At 47.7% G+C, this 26845-nt stretch overlaps 1 protein-coding gene across 1 annotated transcript in view; it reads left to right on the top strand.

Moving 5' to 3' along the window:
- The window catches only part of LOC134393898 (mitochondrial adenyl nucleotide antiporter SLC25A23-like), a 64063-nt gene that overhangs the window by 30080 nt on the left and 7138 nt on the right, over window positions 1–26845 (top strand). Inside the window, exons 4-8 of the mRNA XM_063118929.1 lie at window positions 6587–6674; window positions 10255–10366; window positions 21930–22088; window positions 23742–23894; window positions 25647–25754. Of these exons, the coding sequence (XP_062974999.1) occupies window positions 6587–6674; window positions 10255–10366; window positions 21930–22088; window positions 23742–23894; window positions 25647–25754 (620 nt within the window). The remainder of the gene's footprint in view (window positions 1–6586; window positions 6675–10254; window positions 10367–21929; window positions 22089–23741; window positions 23895–25646; window positions 25755–26845) is intronic.

Genomic DNA, 26845 nt, shown 5'->3' with positions numbered 1-26845 from the left:
TTCAGTAAGTCTGCAATAGTCTGTCCCTGCACTTAATATCACCCAAAAGGGGAGAGATACTGAAAGGGGGCGGAGGGAGAAAGCAGAACAGTGGCACAGGGATTAACCAGCAGTTTCTTTATAAAGGGCCCAAGTTGTGAAGAGGGGGCAGTTGTGTTGCTGTTAGTCTGCTAGTTGTCCAGACTCTTGCCCTTTCATTTCTGACAGGGGCAGAGAGAGTGACGAATGGAGCAGTGGATCAAAGGAGCAGGAGACCAAGCAGCTATTTCTTCTTTTTCTGCTTTGGACCATGAAGGCCAGGAAGCTGCCGGTTACCGGGTCCCACTACTCTTGGGTCCCTCCCCAGGCTCCCCCCCCCTCCCCACATGCACAGTTCGAGACAGATGATTGCTTTTAAGAGTTGCCATGTCCTTTTTTTACTTTCACCAGGAGAAAAGGCTGTGGCTAGCTGCGTGTGTACGGGAGCAGCTGTGGGCGGAACAGTACCGGAGAAGGCAGATCTCTCTAAACTAGGATCTGGCTCCAAAAATACTTCAGATGCGTGTTGAACTTAACAATACGTAGAGACAAGTTAGAAGAGTCGGCTTGGTTTAGATGCAGACCTAGCAACCATCATTCCTGCCTTCGTAAAATTCAGGCTAGACAACTGCAGTGAACTTTATGCAGGGCTGCCCTGGGTGACAATTCACACATTTCAGAAGGTGCTCCAAAGTCTGAAACTGAACATCTTCCAGAACAATGTCAGCCATTTTTATTAGGGCTGCAACCTCTAAGCAGTTCAACCTTTAATCTAACCGGGCTTCCCCTCTCCCCACTTTAAATCTTTTACAGTGCAATCCTATATGTGTCTTCTAAGAAGTATGTCCTATTGAGTTCAATGGGACTTACTCCTAAGTAAGCATGAACAGGATTTCAGCCTTAATTGATTAAAATGTGCCCCCAATTAAGCACACAGCAGATTTAATTCTCTCTCTCTCTCTCTCTCTCTCGTACAAGTACTTCTATAAACTGCAAATGGGGACAAGTATTTTGAGAGGCATTCTCTTTCTCACATAGGCAGAATGCCTCTTCTAAGAGGATTGTTGCTACACATACATAATCGAACGAAGTGCTTCTTGATGGAGGAGCATTGTTTTTTAGCCATGTGCAAATTTAATGGGCAGCTAAATCAGCTAAAATGCATATGATTAACTATTCTTTGATGTTATCTTTTATTCATGCTCAGACTCCGGAGAATGCATTTTGTACTACCAGTGTTGTAGTATGGTTTCCATTCCAGTCTCATGGGGGAAATGTGACCATTTTTAATTGAAACCATGAAGCAGACTTTTCTTCTGCTACATACACACACACAATCAGCTTTTCCATTTCAGCTACACGCTGTTCTTTCCTTAATTTATTCCCAAGCCTGGGAGGATGTGGCGCTCTTTTCTAATATCTAGCTAACATAATGTATTCCCCTTTTTGTTTTATTGATCTCCAAGTGTACTTTAATCTGGACCAAGGACAAAGTTTTTCTCTCTTCCCAAACCACAGACACTCTTTAAGTCAGCCTCTCCCCCACCTGACGCCCTCCATATGTTCTGGACAACAACTCCCACCCCAATCCTGTACAAATTCTTCCCACCCTTACCCCATCTGGCATTAATCCCAGTTAAGCATTGCATCAGCGTAGCTGATAATTGCAGTCAAGGCTAAACAGACGGGGCCCCCTCTCTTAGGGGCAGTGAGTCCTGCAAACTCACATGTCAGAGATGCCGAATTCTCTAGCAAAGCTGCATACACTTTCTAGTGGTCCATCTTGACCAGGGGTGGGCATGTTCTGGTCCTCCAGATGTTGTTGGACTCCCACTCCCATCATGCCTCACCCTTAGCTGTGCTGGCTAGGGTGATGCCCACAACACCTTCAACATTTCAAATGTGTGCAGCAACCCAAAAATGTGTTGAATTTGGAGACCAATTCTAGTTCCACGTAGCCATGAAACTCACTGGGTGACTTTGGGCCAATCAGTGACTTTCAGCTTCACCTACGTGACACGGTTGTTGTGAAGATAAATGAGAAGGAGGATCTTGTACGCTGCCTTGGGCTCCTTGGAGGAAAGGCAGGATAACGTAATCAAAAAGAAAGAAAGAAAGTTCGATCCTGGGACTGAACCTTGGTGTGCAAAGTATGTGCTCTATCATTAAGCTAATGGCCCTATATAGCAGCCTTTAAAAGAAAGCCATGATGCTTCTCAAATTGATTTAAGACTGCAATCTGTACTTATTAAAATTAAGAGGAGATATGCCATTAATTTGATTCACCCCTTGGCTCGTACCGTAGCAGCATGGTCTTTTGTTAAATACATAGCTCAGGCATTTATAAGCAATCTGAAATATCTGGTAGAGAGTGGTGTGTGTGTTTGTGTGTGTTTTATTGAAGCTTCTGGCTTTCTGTTTCCTCTCCCATCCCCTAGTCCAGCTTCCCCCAACCTGGTGCCCTCCAGACATTTGGGACTTCTAACTCCCATCAACCTCAGGCAGCATGGGAGTTGTAGTCCAGAACATCTGGAGGGCAGTGGCATGGGGAAGGCTGTCCTGGTCTTTTATTACTGTAAAGGAATCCTTGACAATCAGCTGGCAGTATAGGCGGGCACCTATCTAACCCTTTCCCCAGGCTGGTCCTTAAAAGTAGGAGGAAACTACCTCAACTATTTCTCTCCATCCAGCTGTTTTTGGACAGCACTGAGCCAGACAAAACGAGTGCTCCTGACTCTCAACTGGGGGGGGGGGTTGACGCTGCCGCTGCCGCTGCCAGGGAGCTTTTGTACCTGCCAGGTGGCCCGTAGCCAAAACAGGCAGAAGGGGCCCCTGCTTTGGAGGAAATGGCTGCCTTCATCAGCGTGGGTTGTCCCGCTGTGGGGAGTCGAAGCTCTAGGGCAAAACACAGGCCCGGCCTTTAAATCATTCCAAATTGTTCCATGGCACTTTTAATGAGCAAAGCGCTTCGCTTCACACTTTGCATTGAGAGGGGCGATTTATGGGACGCTCTGCTTTGTGCGGGAGCGTGTGCGCATTGAAAGGGTCACAGCTGCGCCCCTGGAATACCAGGAGGGGTAGGCAGGGAAGAAGACAAGCCCCAGCCAGGGACGTGCTTTCCTGCCAGCTTTGGGAGCATGAGGGCAAGAAGCCATCCACTAATCCTGGCCGGGGAAGCTGCCAGGAGGAGCCCCCCCACACACACACCCCGAGGGCTTGGTTCCCCACAGCTGCTGGTTTGGGATTCTACAGGTGTGGCGACTTGTTCAGACACACCAGGGAGCGTTTAACTAGAACAGAGCAAGCTGGAGGGGACCAGATTATCCTACCTGTCACTTTTTCTTCCCTTTTTGGTGTGTGCGCACATGCGTGTCTTTAAATGCACGCGTCTTTGCCCTTTCACGGCGTCTTTCACTCCCCTTGGCTTCTGTGTCCCCCCCCCCTTCCCCTCCCTCTCTTCTTCCCCCTCCCTGCAGCCTTCATCCACCTCTTGGGGGAAATTTGAACACGTGTTCTCTTCCCGATTGCAATCTGAGAAGGCCGAGCTCACGGGGCGGCGTTCTCTGGCCTTGTGCCTGGCCACAGCCTAGTGCTGGGTGGTTTCTTTGGAGCGTTAGCCACTTTGCACGTGTCCTCTGCTTTTCTTGCTTTTCTCTGCTTTTCTTGCCAGCTGCTGCTGCTGCTGCTGAGCAAAGGGCCTCTCTGCTCAATGTGCCCCAGCTATTATTATTATTATTTATTTATATAGCACCATCAATGTACATGGTGCTGTACAGATTATACACAGTAAATAGCAAGACCCTGCCGCATAGGCTTACATTCTAATAAAGTTGTAGTAAACAATAAGGAGGGAAAGAGAATGCAAACAGGCACAGGGAAGTGTAAACAGGCACCGGGTAGGGTGAAGCTAACAGTATAGAGTCAGAACAAACTCAATATTTAAAAGCTATAGGGAAAAGAAAAGTTTTTAGCTGAGTTTTAAAAGCTGTGATTGAGTTGGTAGTTCTCAAGTGTTCTGGAAGAGCGTTCCAGGCGTAAGGGGCAGCAGAAGAAAAAGGACGAAGCCGAGTAAGGGAAGTGGAGGTCCTTGGGCAGGCGAGAAGCATGGCGTCAGAGGTGCGGAGAGCACGAGCGGGGCAATAGTGTGAGATGAGAGAGGAGAGATAGGCAGGAGCTAGGCCGTGAAAAGCTTTGAAGGTCAACAGGAGAAGTTTATATTGGATTCTGGAGTGAATTGGGAGCCAATGAAGAGATTTCAGAAGTGGAGTGACATGGTCAGAGCGGCGGGCCAAGAAGATGATCTTAGCGGCAGAGTGGTGGACAGAGACCAGTGGACTGATGTGAGACGAAGGAAGGCCAGAGAGAAGAAGGTTGCAGTAGTCTAGGAGCTACACCTGCAGGTCAGCAACGGAGGAGATTCTATTCTGGCCAGGGAAATCAGATTTGGTCGCTGTCGCTCAGTGAACCTGTTAGGACGACACGCTGAGCCACGGTGGTTAAGCATTTGGAGCTAAACCTTAGGGCTTAGCGTGTCATGTGAACCATTCCTAACGCTGGTGGCTACATAACCACGGTTTAAACACGCTCACTAACCATTTGCTGCAAAAGGGTTAGCGGCCTAGCCATGGTTTAGTGGGTTGTCTGAACAGGCCCTCTGAGTTTTCCTGTGGAGCTATGAGAATCGCTAACATTTAGCATGCTGGAAATCACTGTGGAGTGACCGTAACAACGTTTTTGGTTTTGCAAACCTGTGGGGAAACGTTCAGGGTTTAAAACTGACCAGAGTGCCCGGCTAGCATCATCCTTAACCAGGGGTGGGCAATCTGTGACCTGCATGATGGTGTCGTTGGACTCCAGCTCCCATCAGCCCCAGCCACTTTTATATCTGGTCAAGAGGGCAGGGATCCTGCAGCTTTAACTGTTGTGATGAAGAGGGAATTTTCCCAGGTTCTCCATATATACAAATGGCACCTGCTGAAATTCCCTTTTCAACACAACTGTTAAAGATACAGGAGCCCTGTCCTCCTTTCCATAGGGTCACCCTAGTCAACACAGGAGGAGAGCAAGCAACTGTGTGCATGCTCTTCTGGTTGGCTGCCATGCTGACCTTGATGTCTCTAACTCTTTTCCCAGCGGGGGCTATTCGCTCCTGTGTTGTCGTCGTCGTTTTCTCCCCTTATGATAACTTTGGAAGCTTTTGCAATGATGAGCATCAATGTCCAAAAGTCCAAAAAGCAGGGAAATGAGGACGGTCCCCTTCTGGAGCCCCAAGGCCTTATCCAGATGGGAACGACTGGAATGTTCTAAAAGGCAAGCTGTTCCCCTTGCCTGCCACTAGGGGGCAAAGTCTCCAAAGGCAACATGGGCACCTTAAGTGCGCGCTACATTTGTACCAGCGCATGTGCGGACGCCCACATTCCTACGGCCTCTCATCCACCAGTTTAGGTTGGCCCTGATCGGGGGTTTCTTTGGCTCCAAGCAGTTTCCCACTCTGCAGGGAAGGGAAACAGGCCACATAGACACCCCTGCCCTACAAGGCCGATGGAGATGAACACTTTCTTTTTATCTCTGGGTAGAAATATTTGTAGTAAATAGTAGTAGTAAATAAATAATAAATATGATTTTAGCGTTAGAAGGGACTTTGGAGGCCCACCTGGTCCAACTCCGTGCTCAACGCAGGAGCTACAATGCAGGGTGCAACTACTAAAGACGGTGCAGGGTGCACCTGCCTCTTATTCCCCGTCTGATGGAGACACAGGTGAGGAGCAGGAATGTAACCTGAAGAGAAACAGCTCTAGCTACTCGACCTAATGTCAACAAGGTGACACACAAGAAAAGACCGATATTGTGGCATTTATTTGCATATATGCAGGCAGAGACAGCTGCACAAACACCCACAGCAGGTGCGCAGGCCCGGACTTGCCGAACCGCTGCTGTTTGCCCCAAGTCCCTGCATGTGCTCATTTTCCGGCTGTGTTTTACATTGACAGTTGTCTTCTTCCTCTCTTGGCTGTGCTGATTGCTTCTGTTCCTCCCAGCCCCTTCCGTCACGGCTCTCCTCCAGCACAGCCCGCCCACGTCCCATCAGTGGCACCCCTGCCTGCAGATGTGGGGATGGCGGGGTGGGGTTCTTTTCTGGCGCTCTGCAGGGTTGCCCTCTTGTGCCTCGGACTACAGCACACAGCCACCCACCCACCCACCCTCTGCAGCCCTCTCTGTCTCTCTTCCAGGTGGGACGCCGGCAGGCAGCTCAGTGTCAGAATCTCGAAGGCTGGTATGGCTGGCTGCATGGTGCCCACCCACCCCCGCCACCACTCTTACAGCATGCAAGAGCTTCTCCCAAACTGCTGCACCCCTGCACCAACCCACCACCGTCCCTTCAGGAAATCTCTCCAAACCCGCTGCTGGTCCTTTGGTTCTCCCCAGGCCCTCAGCCCTTGAGGGCCGGTCTGCCACAGCTCACTTCCTCCCCCTTGGCTCCACAGTTTCTCCCAGCCCATCCGTATCCTGCGCTGTTCCTCATTGCCCCCAGAGTGACACCCTCTTTGTCCCTGTGCTTGCACTGCAGGCGAGATCGATGTGTCAGAGATCCAGCAAACCTTCCACGGCTTGGGGGTCTACATATCCCTCCAGCAAGCGGAGAAAATCTTGCACAGGTGAGGCTGGGACTATCATTGCTTTTAAGAACATCGGAAGTGCCCTGAGGCTGGATCAGACCAAGGGTCCATCTAGTCCAGCACTCGGTTCACACAGTGGCCAACCAGCCATCGGCCAGGGATGAACAAGCAGGACATGGTGCAACAGCACCCTCCCGCCCATGTTCCCCAGCAACTGGGGCACACAGGCTTACTGCCTCGAATACTGGAGATAGCGCACAACCATCAGGGCTAGCAGCCATGGATATCCTTTGCCTCCAGGAATTTATCCAACCCCCTTTTAAAGCCATCCAAATTGGTGTCCATCACTACATCTTGTGGTAGTGAGTTCCATAATTTAAGTATGCGCTGTGTGAAGTATTTGTCCTGGATCTGCCTCCAATCAAGTTGAAATGACCCCGGGTTCTAGTATTTTGAGAGAGGGAGAAAAATGTCTCCCTATCCACATTCTCGATACCATGCATAATTTTGAACACCTCTATCATGTCTCCCCTTAGCCTCCTTTTTTCCAAGCTAAACAATCTCAGTTGATGTAACCTTCCCTCATAGGGGAGATGCTCCAGCCCCTTAATCATTTAATTGCTTTTTTCTGCACTTTTTCCAGCTCTATAATACCCTTTTTTAGGTGTGGTGACCAGAACTGTACACAGTATTCTGAGGGTGGTCACACATACATTTGTATAAGGGCAGTATGATACTGGCCGTTTTATTCTCAGTTCCTTCTCTTATAATGCCTAACATGGAGTTTGCCTTCTTTACAGCAGCCGTAACTGGGTGGACATTTTCATCGAGTTGTCCACCACAATCCCAAGATCTCGTTCTTGTTCAGTCACCACCAGCTCAGATCCCATTAGGTTATACTTGAAGTTGGTTGGGGTTTTTTTTGCCCCAACATGCATCACCTTACACTTACTTACGTTGAACCGCATCTGCCATTTGGACGCCCACTCTCCCAGCTTGGAGCAATCCCTTTGGAGCTCTTCACAATCCCTTTGTGTTTTAACAACCTTAAATAATTTGGTGTCGTCGGCAAACTCGGCCAATTCACTGCTCACACCTAATTCCAGATCATTTATGAACAAGTTGAAAAGGATTGGTCCCAATACCGATCCCTGTGGGACCCCACTATTTACTTCCCTCCATCGGAAGAATTGACCATTTATCCCTTTATCCTATGTAAACCGCCCAGAGAGCCTCGGCTATGGGGCGGCGGTATACAAATGTAAATAATAATAATAATAATTCCTACTCTCTGCTTTCTGTTCTTTTACCAGTTACTGATCCATAAGAGGACCTCTCCTCTTATTCCATGTCTACTAAGTTTATTCAGGAATCTCTGGTGGGGGACTTTATCAAAAGCCTTTTCGAAATCCAAGTAAATAATGTCCACCGGATCACCCCTGCCTACATGTTTGTTGATGAGCTCAAAGAATTCTAGAAGATTAGTGAGACAGGACTTGCCTTTGTGGAAGCCATGTTGATTCTTCTTTGCATACACACACCTGGCTCATGCCTATCTCCACATCTGTATGGTGTTCCAGTTAATTTGGTTGGGCTGATACTTGGACCCATTTCAGTGACTGCTTTCATCTCGGTAGGCAGCAAGATGGAGAATGACCAGGGCTGATTACAGGGAGCATACAACTCCCCTGTTAAAACAGCTCCACTGGCTTCCAGTTTGTTTCTGAGCACAATTCAAAGTGCTGGTTATGACCTATAAAGCCCTACATGACTCAGGTCCAGGTTATCTGAAAGACCCTATTCTCCCTTATGAGCCTGCCCGTGCTTTGAGATCTTCTGGGGAAGCCCTTCTCTCAGTCCCACCACCATCACAGGCACGCCTGGTGGGAACGTGGGAGAAGAGGGCCTTCTTGGTGGCTGCTCCAGTGCTCTGGAACTCTCTTCCCAGGGAAGCTAGACTGGCTCCCTATTTGATGTGTTTTAGGAGGCAGGCAAAAACTTTTTTGTTCCAGCAGGCCTTTTTTCAAATAATCTGGACCTCCGTCTGTGCCAAGGACTTTTAATAATTGTCATTTTAAATGTTTTAATATTGGAACTTATTTAATATATATTTAATTTTTGTTTATTTGTATTTATAGGTTTTAAATGTATATGTTTTAAATCTTGTAATGCCGCCTTGAGGCCCAGCATTGGGCAATAGGCGGGATAATAATAATAATAATAATAATAATAATAATAATAATAATAATAATAATAATAATAGGAAGCAAGGCTCAGGACTGGATTGAGGCTCAGCATTAGTAATGCCTGATCTTGTTTCCTGCCCTCTTGGGCCGCTGCGGAAGGGCAAATGTCTCACCAGGGCCTACTGCTGACAACAGACTTGGGCCTATTTAATTAGGGTGACCCTATGAAAAGGAGGACAGGGCTCCTGTATCTTTAACAGTTGCATAGAAAAGGGGATTTCAGCAGGTGTCCTTTGTATATATGGAGAACCTGGTGGAATTCCATCTTCATCACAACAGCTAAAGCTGCAGGAGCTATACTGGAGTGACCAGATTTAAAAGAGGGCAGGGCTCCTGCAGCTTTAACTGTGGTGATGAAGACGATTAACTGTCAGACGATAGGGGGGATCGGAGTCAGGTTTCAGCTTCTCCTCCTGCCCTCCCCTTTCATGCTCACACATGCATGCACACACACTGTGTGCAACTAGCTACCTCTGCTTAAATTGCCCCTGGTTGCTTTTCCCTCTGCAATGAGGCATCTGCCCTTCTTGGGGAGCAGTGTGACAGATCAGGCTTTGGTGCCCTTTTGTTCTAACCCATGGCAGTCCCTGGGGCGACACAGGCTCTGAACACCAGACCCGGCCACAGCTACTCCCTGCTCAAGCCAAGCACCACCACTTGACACGCCTGAGGCAAGGGATAAAGCCCACCTTCCTCCAAACTATGTGGAGAAAGGGGTTAAAATGGAGATGTATTTTAACATATGAAATAAAACGCTGTGAGTTATATGTGCTGAGGGGAATTATTGACAGAGTGGGTGTTAAATGAGTAAACTTTAGATGATAAATGCCAAACAGACACGTGGGATTTTTGTGGTAGTTTATAAACAAAACAATCAAAATTTATTTTCACAAGTTCACAAGTTTTGTTTCAAATAAAACATTTTAAAACCTTTTTGAAACCTTTCATACAATCCTTTCACTCACTCACTCACATACACGCTTTCCTTTTTCTCACACAATCACTCTTGAACTTTCTTTATTATCAGTATTGATTAATATACATCCACTACATGCACACCACACTCTAAAGACACCACTCACTACACTGGCTCTCAAATTTCCCAGAACTTAAGTACCATAAACACAGAGAGCACTACAGACTCTAAGAGTCCCTAACAAGTCTCCCTTAAAAGCTTTCCTGAAAAGATCTCCCAATCCCCTCCGTCCTTCCCTTATATATCACTTCCCCCCTCCCAAGACATTCTAACTCTGCCCACTCAGGCCAACATTTTAAAAACCACAGACATACATTTGGAATTGACTTGTGGGGTGAAACGCCACAGTCCCCACCACTGCCCACAACTTATTCCACTGTGCCTGTGTGTTTTGCAGCATAGACAAAGATGGCACCATGACCATTGACTGGCATGAATGGCGGGACCACTTCATCCTCAATCCGTTGGAGAACATGGAGGAGATTGTGCACTACTGGAAACACTCAACGGTAAGCCCGTTTCCCGGGCCTGGCATTGCTTCCTTTCCTACCCATTCCACTTCCCTGACTCTGGAAGGTTGGGAGCTGCCTCATTGGTAGGATTCTTTTCTTGCCTAACTAGAGGAGCCAGGGATTGAACCTGAGACCTTCTGCACGTAAAGCAGGAGCTCTGCGCACTGAGCTATAGTCCCTCTATGGAAATGGGCCAGAATGAATTGATATGAATAGAGACAGTAAACATGGAATTATACAGTAAGTACAGAAGATTAATCTCATCCCCATAAACACTGGGCTTGGCAAAATAGTAAAATGTAAATGTAGCGATGCAACCTCCACTAGAGGACATTCATACTTTCTACATACAGCCCACACAGTTCCCACTAATGTTGTTTTTTAAATGGAATTCCCCCCAGGTGACATAAAACAGGGGACTTTGTAACCCCTCATTACTTATCCCCAAGTAAAAAAGGGCCAAGTTCCGACAGAGTAGCGTTAGCCAGCCAGGGGACTATTAGATGTGTTTATTGCCACCTGTTGATGCCATGTACTCACCCAGGCACCTTGGCCTCAATTCATCCGAGAAGTGAAGTCAAGCTGAATTCAGAGCAGTATGCTAGGTGTCCTTGCCAGGCATGTCCGAGAACCCAGTTCAAGATTCTCTGGAGGCGAAAAGGGCTGTACCAGAGCAGATGGGACTGGAATCCGAATGCACAGCCTGGACTCTCATCCTGGGCAGATGTGGGGGGGAACCTGTGGTCCTTCGGATGTTGTTAGACTCCCAACCCCCCGTATCTCTGACCATTGGCCATGCTTGCTGGGGCTGATGGGAGTTGGAGTCCAAACAACAGGTGATGTTCAGGAGTGAGCTGTTGTGGTTCCATGCTTCCTCTGCTACTTTGCAAGCATGTTTGTTTGTTTATAAGTGTGTGAGTTTTCTTTCAGCCCAAATAGGTGACTTACAATTAAAACATAAAACAGCTTAAAGGCTTTTTTTTAAAAAAAAAACCATCTTTGAAATAATTTGAAAACTTTTTTAAAAAACAAACAAATGTAAAACTATAAATCATCACCAACAGCAGAATTAAGAGCTGGAGAGAATCTTAAAAACAGAGTGTGAATTTAACCTATTTTAAATTCTTACTGGACATATGGAACATCTCAGAGCCATCTGGGGCACCATGTTATGGGAATGCCGTAGTGTGGCATTAAACGTAGAGATGACACCACTCACACTCCTCGGGCCGGGGCTGGGGAACCTCAGGCTTGGGGGTCAAATCCAGCCTTCCTGAGGTCCCAATCTGGCCCTCCGGTGTTCCCCAACGGCCATACCCCCTTCCACTGCCCCCCCCCCCCGCCCCATTCCACTAGTGTCGTGTTTCTCAAAACCTCCTGCCTTCTTGGGAGACAATAACGAGGCCTGCTAAGTAATCCTTAAAGCTTTATTCAAGCAATAAACATCTCTTCCCAACCTGAAGAGAGTCTAATCTTTAGGAACTTTCCCCTAGGCAAAACTATGCAAACTAAGCAAGACAATTGTTTTTTCAAGACTCATAGAATCATAGACTAGCTAATCATAGAATAGAATTCCAGGTGCTATTCCCCCAGCAGTGAGAGAGGGCCAGTGAGCCTAGCGGTTAAAGTGAGACAGTGGTGAAAAGATCATAGAATCATAGAATAGCAGAGTTGGAAGGAGCCTACAAGGCCATCAAGTTCAACCCCCTGCTCAATGCAGGAATCCACCCTAAAGCATCCCTGACAGGTGGTTGTCCAGCTGCCTCTTGAAGGCCTCTAGTGTGGGAGAGCTCACAACCTCCCTAGGTAACTGGTTCCATTGTCGTATTGCTCTAACAGTCAGGAAGTTTTTCCTGATGTCCAGCCAGAATCTGGCTTCGTTTAACTTGAGCCCGTAATTCCGTGTCCTGCACTCTGGGAGGATCAAGAAGAGATCTTGGCCCTCCTCTGCGTGACACCCTTTTAAGTATTTGAAGAGTGCTCTCATGTCTCCCCTCCATCTTCTCTTCTCCAGGCTAAACATGCCCAGTTCTTTCAGTCTCTCTTCATAGGGCTTTGTTTCCAGACCCCTGATCATCCTAGTTGCCCTTCTCTGAACACTCTCCAGCTTGTCTGTGTCCTTCTTGAACGGAAAGCCTTTTCCCAAGACGCGTTAATTCAGAGAGACTTCTTCTGAGGCAGCTTCTGATGGGACGCCAGCCGGGCTGACTTTCTCTCGCCTTCCTTTAGCTCCGCCCATTTTAGTCTGCTGCATACTCTAGGATCAGCTAACCTCTCTGCGCTCTCCCCCTCAGAAGAACGCTGGCTTCCCACTGACTGTGTATTGTTTGCCCTTGAGAAGATAAGCTCTGGAGACTCCAAGCTGGTGAAGGGCCTGTGAGAGCTTTCTCCTCTGCTGGTACAAACTGACCTGTGTCTGGCGCCGACTCCTCTACTTCAGAGTCTGATTCTGATTGGTCACCTGAAACACCTTCTTCCAACCCAGGGGGAGCAGCGCTAGTCAGCATGACACCTGGGCTTTTCTATAGCTTGGCTCTTGCTCTGTGGGCCCTGATTACAGTTGATGTAATCTGTTGTAATCTAAACAACTGGGCATGTTTGGCCTGGAGAAGAGAAGATTGAGGGGAGACATGAGAGCACTCTTCAAATACTTAAAAGGGTGTCACACAGAGGAGGGCCAGGATCTCTTCTCGATCCTCCCAGAGTGCAGGACACGGAATAACAGGCTCAAGTTAAACGAAGCCAGATTCCAGCTGGACATCAGGAAAAACTTCCTGACTGTTAGAGCAGTACGACAATGGAATCAGTTACCTAGGGAGGTTGTGGCCTCTCCCACCCTAGAGGCCTTCAAGAGGCAGCTGGACAACCATCTGTCAGGGATGCTTTAGGGTGGATTCCTGCCTTGAGCAGGGGGTTGGACTCGATGGCCTTGTAGGCCCCTTCCAACTCTACTATTCTATGATTCTATGATTCCTAGAGCGAAGGTCTCCCCTTCATGCAGCACAGGTGCAAACCTATGTTCTTCTTGAGTGTGTATAACCAGAGAGGAAAAAGCAACTCTTCAGTACAGCTGGTGAAGGAGATAGAAGTCTGGCAGTCCATGGGGAGTATTGCTTGATTATTTTTGTAGAGGGCTGAGGGCGCTCCACTGGCATGCTGTTGGCTTTCAGGGTCCTGAGGATGCTTCATAAGGCTTTTGACTGACTGACTGCTCCTCCATGCTCAGATGTGTATAGTGGTAAATAGCAAGATGTCACCAAAATGCTGTCAATCCCTAGCGCTCCCTCCTCACAAGAAGACTGACTTTGCAAAAGACATTTCCTAGGGTTTCCCACCGCTCAAGGAAATGGGGATTGTGTAAAGCCTGTCCCTCCCTTCACTAAGATGAGGCTATCCAGGGAACAGCTAGCCCGGAAGTTCTCTGACCTTCCTCTTTCTGAACACTGCAGGAACTGGCGGGGTTGGGGACAGAAACTGAAAAAGTTCAGATCTCTGAGCTGGGTGCTGGCCAAGGCCCTCTTTCTTCACTGTCCTGTTCCAGCTACACTAATCTCATCGGCTGATCGGAACAGGGCAGATTAAAGTTTATATTTAATCACGGTGTCATCCCCTCGCCCTCCAGGGAGCAGGTAAAAGCTTGGAGACTATGCCAATAATGTCAGGCGGAAGGCCTGGTGAGCGGGGGGGGGGGGCATTTGGGGGGGGGGCAACCCACCATCTCTACTCCAAAGGCCATTGTTCTTCCTCTCCCCAGCCATTGCTTAGATCAGACCCAACCAGGAATGTTGGACAAATCCACAACAGATTCAAATGAGTTTGGATTTCTGTGAATCCAACCCAGGGGTTCTGCAGCGGACTCCGGCTTTTTCCAAGCCATGCAGATTCCACAGACCTGCGGACTGGTTTTTTACTTTCCAGAATCGCATGCAAATTTAGTTGTACAAAAATACGAGAAAAAAAAAAAAGGTTAAAAAAAAAACCACCGACTTAAAATGTGCATTACTTCCCCAACCCCATAAGCTAAAGCGTGAAAATGTATATTGTTTGAGGGGGGGATTTGCACCAATATGCATTTTTGGAATAAATAAATTCTGTTAATGAGCAGGTCAGCAGAATGAGCCGGTGCTTGACAACCCACAAAACACAGATTAAACAAAATCTGTACACTCCTAGACCCAGCTCCCCCAGTCAGCCTTGCGTATCTTTTTCCCCTGCAGTCCTTTGAGACTGATAGAAGTGGAATTCCAGGTGCTATTCCCCCAGCAGTGAGAGAGGGCCAGTGAGCCTAGCGGTTAAAGTGAGACAGTGGTGAAAAGATCATAGAATAGCAGAGTTGGAAGGGGCCTACAAGGCCATCGAGTCCAACCCCCTGCTCAATGCAGGAATCCACCGTAAAGCATCCCTGACAGATGCTTGTCCAGCTGCCTATTGAAGGCCTCTAGGTGGGAGAGCCCACAACCTCCCTACGTAACTGATTCCATTGTCGTACTGCTCTAACAGTCAGGAAGTTTTTCCTGATGTCCAGCTGGAAGCTGGCTTCCTTCAGCTTGAGCCCGTTATTCCATGTCCTGCACTCTGGGAGGATCGAGAAGAGATCCTGGCCCTCCTCTGTGTGACAACCTTTTAAGTTTCTGAAGAGTGCTCTCATGTCTCCCCTCAATCTTCTCTTCTCCAGGCTAAACCTGCCCAGTTCTTTCAGTCTCTCTTCATAGGGCTTTGTTTCCAGGCCCCTGATCATCCTGGTTGCCCTCCTCTGAACACGCTCCAGCTTGTCTGCGTCCTTCTTGAATTGTGGAGCCCAGAACTGGACGCAAGACTCTAGAGGAGGCCTAACCAGGGCTGAATAGAGATCGGGCTTCCCGACAGAGGATCTTAATCTGCAGCAAACTGGAGGGCTGCCTCAAGGGGCAACTTTTTTTCCACAGTGGCAGACGTGTGGATCTGAGCTGTTAGATACAATCTGTGGCTCCACAACCTAGTCGTTGCTCAACACCTCCATTTCCATGCAGGGAAACCTCATCTGGGGTGATGCCCCATGCCCATTTAGTGGAAGGCGGGCGCCATGTGGGCTTGCTCCCTTGGGCACCGAAATAGCTCGGGGCCAATCCTTCTCCGGGATTCTGTCCCTTTCTCTACTTCTGATTCCCTGCTTGGCTTTGGGCAGGTTGCTTTCCTGCTTCCCGTGTCTGTAATCCACAGGTGGGGCTGGGATTGGCTCCTCCGCCTAAGCCCCTCCCTTTTGCACTGCTTAGCCCTTCAATCCCATTAGAAGATTGCAGGAGGGTTTTATCGCCTGCCGTCAACGCCGTCCCCTCGCCGCCCTGCAGCATCCCAGCATGGAAGAGCTCTCTCCTGTCGGGAAGGGAACCCGTGCCCAGAGGCCTCCAGGGATCCATGGGGACTCCCCACTGCTGGCCCTGGCCGCGCTCTGGGAGGCTGACCACAGGCACCCCAGAGGCCTGGAGACCATCCTGGGGGAACACGACATGGTAGGGCTCAGCTGCTCTTGCTCCGGGGGTTTCCTCCCCTCTTCCTAACCTCTTGGCTTCCTCAGGATGCTTAGACCTGGGCCCAAGCATCTTCTTCTGTTCTCCCTCCCCTTTGCCTCTCCAAGCCACTGGGCTGTTTGTTCCCACCGACGGCAAAGCCCTGCGTCTTGCTGCTCACCCTCTGTCCAGCATGGCAGGTAGGGGCTGTGACGGGCGTGAGCATGTGTGGAATCCTTTGCTTGTGTCCAATGCCGGTCTAACTTAAGGCCCACTCATTTCAGTGGGTCTGCTCTAGGTAGTAGACACTGGACACATACACATGGTTCGGTGCAGGATGAAGCTTGTGGTTGGCAATACCTTGGGCGGGGATGTGACTGGATCAGTTGTCAGTATCTTGCCTTTCTGTTGCTGAAAGGAGTGGTTTGCTGTCTCTGCCTCATTCCCTTGTCTTGCCTTCCCCAACCCAGGGCCCTCCTGATGTGTTGAACTACAATTCCCAGCAACTGTTGTCTGGGGATGCTGGGAGTTATAATCCAACACATCTGGAGGGCACCACATTGGGGAAAGTTGCCCGCATCTGTCTCTGATGAGCCCTGTGCTAACCAGCTTCTTTATATAAATCCTCCTTCCAATTACTTTGGACCAAATTCACTGGTTTTCCAGTAGTGGCATTTAACTCTTCACGGAAGGAACTCATTGAGGCAGCATATATGGCTCTTTCCCCAACTCCATATTATCTTTACAACCACCCTGCGATGTAGGTTAGGCTGAAACTGACAAGGCAGAAGTCACCTGTGACTAGGGTGACCCTATCAAAAGGAGGACAGGGCTCCTATATCTTTAACAGTTGTATTGAAAAGGGAATTTCAGCAGGGGTCATTTGTATATATGGAGAACCTGGGGAAATTTCCTCTTCATCACAACAGTTAAAGCTGCAGGAGCCCTGCCCTCTTTTAAATCTGGTCACAGTATAGCTGCAGTATAGCTTCTGCAGCTTTAACTGTTGTGATGAAGAGGACATTTCACCAGGTGAGACATGCATACAAATGACACCTGCTGAAATTCCCTTTTCTGTGCAACTGTTAAAGATACAGCAGCCCTGTCCTCCTTTTCATAGGGTCACCCTACCTGTGACCTTCACGGCTGAGTGGGGACTTGAACCCAGGCCTCCCTAGCTGCGGCTTGCTTGCTGAATTTGCAAATCCCCTTTATTTTGCATTCCCACAATGGCAACATCTCAAGATTTGCTTCTTTCCTTTTTGTGCCCACTATGCTCACAGTCCATTTAAAAAAAAAAAACAAGCAAAAAAACCAACACCCCAAAACAGTTAAAAGGCCAAATCCACAATCCGGAGAGGTGGAAGAAGGCATATAAAGGGAAGCCCATGAAGTTTAGTGCCAGGAACACAGGGCTTCCTCTGCAAACATAGCCCAGGTGTGGGTTTGCCGACCATCTTTCCAATCTAGATAGAAAGAGGTCAAAGCAAGAGGGCTATAAGGACAACCACCTGTCAGGGATACTTTAGGGTGGATTCCTGCATTGAGCAGGGGGTTGGACTCGATGGCCTTGTAGGCCCCTTCCAACTCTGCTATTCTAGGATTCTAGGATTCTTTCTCCCCCTCTTCCTCTTGTCCATCATATCTGATGGATGCATTAAACAGTAGGGTGGATTCCTGCATTGAGCAGGGGTTGGACTCGATGGCCTTGTAGGCCCCTTCCAACTCTACTATTCTATGATTCTGTGATCAGAGCTCAGGCTGAACCTGTTTTAACGTTGCCCCACGTGCCTTTTCCTACACCAAGCTCCCTACAAAATGAGCTTTTTTGTGTGTGCGTCTGTATGGGTCTGACCTTCTCCTTCATCTTATTAAATCATGTGAGTCTTTGACCGCCTGAATGTTTTCAGCATTAAACTCCAACTGCCCTTGAACCGGATCTGCTGCAGGTTGTCAGCTGGTGCAGCAAAGCCTTTGGCACGGGAGATGGGGCTGTAGCAGCTCCGTGGTCAGAACTCTTGGGAAGTGGGGTTGGGGGTTGGGGAACCCCACAGCAGGAGGTGGGGAAGAGCAGCACGGGTCGGCAAATGCACAAGAGCAAAAAAATCAAAGCGTCGGAAGTGGAATACATTCCCAGTGATTTGATTTGACTGAAGAACTTCAGAGGAAGTTCAAGAGCCAAATGCGAGGCAGCCATTCCCAGTGCTCTTTGGATTCCTTGGAATTCCATTGGAAGCCGCAAGCAAGTTTCTTTCCGTTTGAGTTATTGTCCAAGCCAAGTCCCAATTTATGCAGCACCCGCTTTTAGGGTGCAATTCCTATGCATACTTAGACAGGGGGAAATGTCTTACAACTGGGGAAAGTTGGGAGTGGTCGGCCTTTTCTTAAGCGTGCGCGCGACTGCAGACTTAATTGTTTTAGTAATATAATACATGACCATCCTTGTAATTCTCTTTATCCTTTTAAAAGTCTGAAAGGAGGAAATAAAATGACAGTGGTTCCCTGGTTTGACCACCTCAGATTGTGTAAGATCTTGCAAAACTGCATGCCGAAAGTGCTTGCAGGTGAGCATGTTATCACGCCACTGCCTCATTCACAGAATTTTATGCGGTGGGGTCCAGATTTCATCGTCTTCCGCTCGTAACTCTCTTGGGTTTTCCCACCGCTTCCATCCCTTTTCTTATCATGGAAAATCTGATAACGAAGAAAAGCTGGCAGAGCTGCACAATACCTTCTAACGGTTGGCGTTAGGAAATCTCCACCTGGAACCGCCCATCATCAAGTTGAGCAGGGGGTTGGACTCGATGGCCTTGTAGGCCCCTTCCAACTCTGCGATTCTAGGATTCTAAGTTGCCATCCGTCAAGCCCATTTGTGTAGCAGAAACTCTTTCTCTACCTTCCTACTTTCAACCAGGTAGGGACAAGATGTAGATTTGGATCTACTGGTAGATCTTTGGGTTATCTGCAGCAGATCAGCAAGGCTTCCTGACCCCCCGTTGTTAAAAACAGTAAAAATAAAAAGGGGTATTATTATTATTATTATTATTATTATTATTATTATTATTATTATTATTATTTCTAAATTATGCTGCTCAAACGAAGAAAGCTTGGTGGGGGGAAAACATGGAGTGGATTTTTGTGTGAAAAGACTGTGAGCTCAGATCTGGTACCAAAAATAAATCCCTGGGCTGAGCATGTGTTCAGAGGCACCCCTTGTTACTTATTTATTTATTTATTTATTTATTTATTTATTTATTTATTTATTACACTTGTATACTGCTCCCATAGCCAGGGCTCTCTGGGCGGTTTACAGAAATTCTAAAATTAAGATAAAAATGAGTATACAAAATTTAAAATTCTAAAACACAGAACATACACACATAAAGCATTAAAAACTGTTAAAAAAAAAAACCTAAACATGTGGGTGATTAAGATGTGCCGCCATATGCCTGGGCAACGAGGAAAGTCTTAACCTGGCACCAGAAAGATAGCAGCGATGGCACCAGGCAAGCCTCGTCAGGGAGATCGTTCCAAAGTCTGGGGGCCACCACTGAAAAGGCCCTGTCCCTCGTTGCCACACTCCGAGCCTCTCTCAAAGTAGGCACCCGGAAGAGGACCTTAGATGTTGAATGTAGTGACCGGGTATATTCACAGCAGGAGAGGCGTTCTGTCAGGTATTGTGGTCCCAAGCTGTGTAAGGCTTTATAGGTCAAAACCAGCACCTTGAATTGGGCTCGGAAACGTACAGGCAGCCAGTGCAAGCGGACCAGAGCAGGTGTTATATGGTCAAAACTTCTGGTTCCCGAAATCAATCTGGCCGCTGCATTTTGCACAAGCTGCAGCTTCCGAACCGTCTTCAAAGGCAGCCCTACATAGAGCGCATTGCAGTAATCTAACTTGGAGGTTACCAGAGCATGGACAACTGAAGCCAGGTTATCCCTGTCCAGATAGGGGCGTAGCTGGGCCACCAACTAGAGTTTGTAGAAAGCACTCCGTGCCACCGAGGCCACCTGAGCCTCAAGTGACAGAGATGGTTCTAGAAGAACCCCCAAGCTACAAACCTGCTCCTTCAGGGGGAGTGCAACCCCATCCAGAACCAGTGGAACACCCCCCATCTGATCAGAAGAACCACCCACCAGCAGCATTTCAGTCTTGTCTGGATTGAGTTTCAGTTTATTAGCCCTCATCCAGTCCATTGTCACAGCCAGGCACCGGTTCAACACATCCACAGCCTCTCCTGCTGAAGACTCTCCTGCTGAATTCCGTGTGTGTGTGTGTGTGTGTGTGTGTGTGTACTGCTCCTCCACGCCACTATTTTGTCCTTGGCTCTGGTCAACAGACCTCATGATTCTAGTAAAATCAAACAAAAATGGAATTTCACAAGATCTGAATTCTGTCTCTTCCTGCCTTAGAACCTTTCACTCGAAATGCCAGGGATCTGCCACTGAGTGATGGGCCCTCCTAACCCAGTTTTTGGGTTATGATTTACAACCCATCAGCAGAAGGCCAGTGAAATAGAACCCTGCCTGCACAATTTCTCCATTAATTAAAATAGCTGGAGACCAATATGCAAGCTGAAAATTCAGAGAAGAGGCCGGGAATATCCAGGAGCGGCCCAGCCTGCCTCAGATCCCTGCTGTGTCTACACTTCTGGAGGCAGAATGTTTCTTCCCCTCTGAAGCATCTAAGTCCAAAGGATGTGAGGAGAGTAACCTGGAGAATTAGCTCCAGGCCAAGCCAGGGTGCAGTTGGTTCAAGCTTGTGATTTCCCATTGCAAGAGGAGGCTTAGGCACTGCATCCCTGGGAGGGGGAAAGTAATGAATCCAAGGGGTGCTCTCAGATCAATTGAAATGGAGGCCTAGTTCCCATTGGAGTGGTAAGCCCGTGTCAAGGGTTTACCTAATTACCACTAATTACAAGTGAGGTCTCATAGGACTGAATGCTCCTTCTTACAAATAATATATTATTGCATTTATATCCCGCCTTTTTTCCTGCAAGGAACCCAAGGCGGCATAATAATAATCCTGTGCATAAAAAGCTAGCAAATCAAAACGGTTAAAACTCTTCTCCCTGACGTCTAGTTTTCAGTATACAGGGATTTGGTTTTATTTGGGTTTTTTTGCACAGTCTCGTAAGCCCTCTCCATCCCGCCTGAGGGGGCCTACAGCCTAACTTGCTTCCAGAAATTCCCTTAGGCACTTTCTCTTGGTATGGAAAATTAATTCACTGGATACGTATCCAAACAACCATCAAAAATATTTGATATATGTATTTAACGTCCAATTACAATTTGTGTTTGACATTTAAAATAGGTTTCCAATACTGGATACTTGACAGTTGATATGCAATTGATAGCGGACATGAAGTATTTGACAGCTGGTTGACAGTTTATGAGATTTCAGATATGACGCCAGCCTGAATCAGAAGGATCAAGAGGCAGTAGTGCAGTTAGGTAATTTTAGACTCTGGACTAAATGGTGTTCCTCTCCCCACAGACCCCGGTTTCACAGCCTTTAGACAGTAATAATATTACTTCACTTCAGTGGAGGCTGGTGGCTCTGATGTCAGTGGGGCAGTGAATCTGCTCCAGGATTCAGTCAGAACCAGCCAGAACTCTAAAGTTCTGCTTCACATCATGGATATCTCCTTTTAGAGTCCTGACTGGTTCTGACTGAAACCTGGAACGGATTCAGTGCCCCACTGACATCGGAGCCACCAGCCTCCATTGCTTCACTTTCTTCAAAATGTGGCAAGCCAGCCCTGCTGTGTTTGGGGGCCCTCCAGCCCTCTAGACATCTGCCCCAAAGTCCTCTTGACAGCAGTGCCAACAAATCAAAAAGCACTTGAATTTTGGATGCTCAGTGTAAAAAAAATCCCCATTTGAAAAATACCAATCTAACATCAGCATTGGGTGGAATTTGACATTTGGGAATGTTTCGAATATTTGCCCTTTCATTTTTCCCCCCCACTCGAACCTGACATGCTTCTGCAGTAGGTGCTCTTTAATCAAACGTGGGGCAACGCGGCTTTGTCCTTCCTTGGGATTTCCTGTTCTGATTGCATTCCTTGGCAGGTCCTCGACATTGGCGAGTGTCTCACCGTCCCAGATGAGTTTTCCGAGAAAGAGAAGAAAACGGGGATGTGGTGGAAACAGCTCATTGCTGGAGCCATGGCTGGTGCTGTCTCCAGGACCGGAACCGCCCCGTTGGACCGGCTGAAAGTTTTCATGCAGGCAAGGAGTAGCCAAGAAATGGGGTTGGAAGTTGTGGGGGCAAGCAGGGCCGCTTGAGGGAAACAGGCCAGGATGCCATTTTGCGTGTGCGGTGGCCAATTCCCCTTTGGCTCTGGGGTGGTATATAAATGCAATAAATCATTAAACCAAATATTTAGGTCTATAACCCTCACCACTCTATCACATCTTCCAGCTTGAAGGAGGCTGGTGAAGAAGTGACCTCTTCACCCGATTGCTCTTCCCAGAATTCCACATGCAAAACCACCCTTCTCCTCCAGAGAAGCTGGAAGCTGCTGCCTGCGATGGCCTTCCCCAACCTAGTGGGCTGGAAATGATGGGAGTTGTAGTCCCACCCCTCCGGAGGGCACCAGCTTGTGGGAGGCTGCTCAACTAGCTTGGCTCACAGCAGGACTCTTTGCTGGAAGCCGCCGTGCCAGGGAAAGGGTTCTTGCACTTTTTCGTTTCTGCCCCTTCCGTCACACCACAAGGCCAAATCTACACTCTGGATCTAATCATTGCAATCCCATCATGGTAATGCTAGATCCCTCTCGCCCATTTATACCTCGTAGGGCACGCTTGGCATTTGTTTGCGGTATCTTGGATAATGTGGAATAAAAATCAGGAAATAGCACTAGGAAAGCGATACGTGGTCTGTGCCCCAACAGTTATCAGTGCACTTCAATCCTGCTAGGAAGCAGTAGTGTAGATCTAGCCTTGGTGAAGATCACCCAAGGCATGGCCCGGTTCACATTTTGAAAGATGTGGTGGGCTGGGATCCCCTGCCTGGAATATTTGAAGGTATCAAATGGGAGGATGCGGGGAGGGGGATACTGGATACTGTAGTTTAAGGGGATGTAGACACACACACCCCACCATCTTTTCTCCCCATCTGCTGTCTTGCAAAGCAAACAAACGAGTCCTCACCCTCTTCCACTCCACTCCTCTAGCAGAACTCTTGCAATCCAGGTTGACAAACTGAGAAGGAAGGAAGAGGGAGGGATTTCCCCTCCCCACTCTGTTGCTATGGGTGCTGCTACTGGTTAGGGGAGAAGACAATACAAAACTAGGGCTTTCGTTTGTCCCTGGGACAACAAGAGAGCGTAGCATGGTGTGTGAGAGCGGGGAGGCCCTTCTCCCGTTCACACCCTTGTTTGAGATTTGCTGGCTACACTAAGAACTGCTGCCCAAGTTACTGCTGCAGCAACAGACCCTAAATTCTTGTATATTTTTTGCATCTGAGAGTGTCATAGAATCATAGAATAGTAGAGTTGGAAGGGGCCTCTAAGGCCATCGAGTCCAACCCCCTGCTCAATGCAGGAATCCACCCGAAAGCATCCCTGACAGATGGTTGTCCCTGGGGCCCTTAGTTCTTGCACATTCGCCTCCCCAAAGGCCTGCATTGCAACAGCGTTTGCAGTGCTACAAAGGATATAGGGATGCAGCTCTCACAATGCATGCTGCTTCCTTGAGCCCTTGCAGAAATACAGCTGTTCTCACTGGTGACGTCAAGCCAGCCCCACCCAAGGGAGAGGAGAGATGGTCTCTTCCCCCCCAGCCCATTTAGTAACCAATCGCTTCAGTTATTGGGCGGTATAGAAATGCAATAAATAAATAAATAAATAAATAAATAAATAAATAACCTCCTTGTTATAGGTCCACGCCTCAAAGAGCAACAATATGAATGTCTTAGGAGGCCTGCAGGGCATGATCCGCGAGGGAGGCATCCGCTCGCTCTGGCGAGGCAATGGCATCAACGTGCTCAAGATCGCCCCTGAATCTGCCATCAAGTTCATGGCCTACGAGCAGGTATGGCCAGCCTTGGGAGGGGGCTACAGCTGTATAAGAACATAAGGAGACCCCTGCTGTCATGACTGGGCCTGTTCCCTTTAGGCTGGGGGAAGGGGTTTCAGGTGATCGATCGGAATCAGATTCTGAAGCAGAAGAGACGGTGCCAGAAACACGCCAGCCTATATGGGGAGTGGAGAAAGTGACGCTCACGGGCTCTTCACCAGCTGGTAATGAACTTTCGCCAGGCCTTATCTCTAAAAACCTTAACAATACACAGTCTGTGGGAAATCAGTGTTCTTCTGAGGGGGAGAGCTGATCCTAGAGTACGCCACAGACAAAAATGGACAGAGCTAAAGGAAAGTGAGAGAAGGTCTGCCCGGCTAGCTTCTCACCAGAGGCTTCTTCAGAACCAGCCTCCCTGAAGTTAAAGCGTTCTGGGAAAAGGCTTCCCATTCTTCTTGAAAAGACAATTGTCTCACTTAGTTTGCATAGTTTTGCCTAGAGGAAAGTTCCTAGAGGTTGGACTCTCTTCAGGTGGGAAGGGATGTTTATTGCTTGAATAAAGCTTTGTGGATTACGTGACAGACCTCTTTAAAGCGGGAGGTTTTGGGAAAGACGACACATGCTGGATCAGACTAAGGGTTCATCTAAGTCCAGCATTCTGTTTACACAGTGGCCAACCATGTGTGTGAATATTTATTTATTTGTTTATTTATTTCATTTCTATGCCGCCCAATAGCCGGAGCTCTCTGGGCAGTTCACAAAAATTAAAAACATTCAAAGTATAAAACAAGAGTATAAAACCACAATATAAAATACAATATAAAAGCTCAACCAGATAAGAACAGCAGCAATGCAAAATTACAAATTTAAAACACCAAGTTAAAATTTATTTATAGACTGTTAAAATGCTGGGAGAATAAAAAGGTCTTCACCTGGCGTCTAAAGGCAAATAATGTAGGTGCCAAGCGAACCTCCTTAGGGAGCTCGTTCCACAGCCGGGGTGCCACAGCAGAGAAGGCCCTGCTCCTCCTGGTAGCCACCTGCCTCACTTCCTTTGGCAGGGGCTCACAGAGAAGGACCCCTGAGGATGACCTTAGGGTCTGGGCAGGTACATATGGGAGGAGGCGTTCCTTCAGATAGCCTGGCCCCAAGCCGTTTAGGGCTTTAAATGTTAATACCAGCACTTTGAATCGGGCCCGGACTGCTTATATATTTAAGCAGTATAAAAGGTATCTATATCTTTATACCACATGAATATATATATGTATTATAGATATAGATATTAGCCTATTGCTGCCATTCTGGGAGGGGTCATATTTCAGGGCAATTGGGGTGCCGCCCCCCCCCCCCCACCAATCAGTGTGAATCCATAAAAATCCTTTCTCAGTGAGCAACCTTGCACCAAACCATCCTTCCCCAGGTGTCAAAATTACTTATTATTATTATTATTATTATTATTATTATTATTATTATTATTAATATTATCTCTTCCAGCAGGCCTATCCACGGGAATTTTAGGATGTTTTTAGTCTGTTTTTAGGATGTTTTAACCATGTATATTATGTTCTTAATTCAGTTTTATGCATTTTATATTTACTGTTGTTCCCTGCCTCGATCAAAATGGAGAGGCGGGTAAGAAATAAATTTTGTTATTATTGAATGACGCTTCCCTTGCTCAAACAACATCCCCCTCTCTCAATCCATACAGATTAAGGAGGGCTCCACCAACATTTCCTGAGGGCCTCAATCCATTGCTTCTCATTGCAGATCAAGCGGGCAATTCGTGGGCAGCAGGAGACGCTGAGGGTGCAGGAACGATTCATTGCTGGCTCACTGGCTGGTGCAACAGCACAGACCATAATCTACCCCATGGAGGTAAGATCACCCCTCTTTGGTAGAATAATAATAATAATAATAATAATAATAATAATAATAATAATAATATATTTATTTATTTGTTACCCGCCTCTCCCTCTGGATCAAGGAGGGGTACAACACAAATGTAAACACCATAAAATACATATAACTGATTAAAACATTTTAAACCAATACATTGGAAGGCGACTGCCGTCTTGATCACTTTGCCCAAAAATGGAAGATTTGATACTGGTCCCAGAAAGCGGTGTACTTTGCAAATCATCCAAAGAAATATGCTTCTGGCCCCAGATTGGGTATGCAAGAGGCGGCTAACATCCAAGAATTCTCCCCAGTGATGTACCCATCTTTTGTGGGGAGTCTGACCCCCATCCAAAGTAGGGTTTTCCACCCCTCCACAGGAAACAGGACTGCCCAGAGTGAGCAACTCCAACTGACCCGGCCTGAGTTTCAATTTATTCATCCAATTTGTGGCCAACTCCCCAGAGACTTCACCCAGTAAAGAGGCTGCATCACCTGGTTCAAACAGAGAAGAGAGGATGAGCTGGTTGTTCAAACCATGTTTTCTCTAATGAAAAATAGTTAAGTACAAGATCTGGGAAAGAGCTCTGTCCAAGACCCTGGTAAAATCGGAACTGGATGGATGACCATTAATATGACCCAATAAACATCTCCTAAAAAAAAAACCCTCCTACTGCAGGGATGGGGACCTTTTCCCTGTTGAGAGTCGCATTCCCTTGTGAGTGCTGGAGCTTCTATTGGGGGTGCACATACTGGTAAGTGGCAGGGCAGAAACCAGCCACGAGCAGGGCCAAAGCCTGCCCATTCGCTTTTCTCTTTCTCTCTTTCTGCCACCCCCTTTTTGCTCTCACTCTCTTCCTCTGCCACTCTCCCCCTCTTCCTCCCCACCCATTGGGCTGCCTGGGGAGCGAAAGGCTGCTCTTGCCAGAGGTCTGATGATATGCAGAGGGCTTTTGAAATCCTAGAATCCTAGAATCGCAGAGTTGGAAGGGGCCTACAAAGCCATCGAGTCCAACCCCCTGCTCAATGCAGGAATCCACCCTAAAGCATCCCTGACAGATGGTTGTCCA

This window comes from Elgaria multicarinata, chromosome 3 (genome assembly GCF_023053635.1).
Source record: "Elgaria multicarinata webbii isolate HBS135686 ecotype San Diego chromosome 3, rElgMul1.1.pri, whole genome shotgun sequence".
Classification (NCBI taxonomy): Eukaryota; Metazoa; Chordata; class Lepidosauria; order Squamata; family Anguidae; genus Elgaria; species Elgaria multicarinata.
Note: the sequence above shows the minus strand (reverse complement) of the source record. Positions and strands in the feature narration are given on the sequence as shown.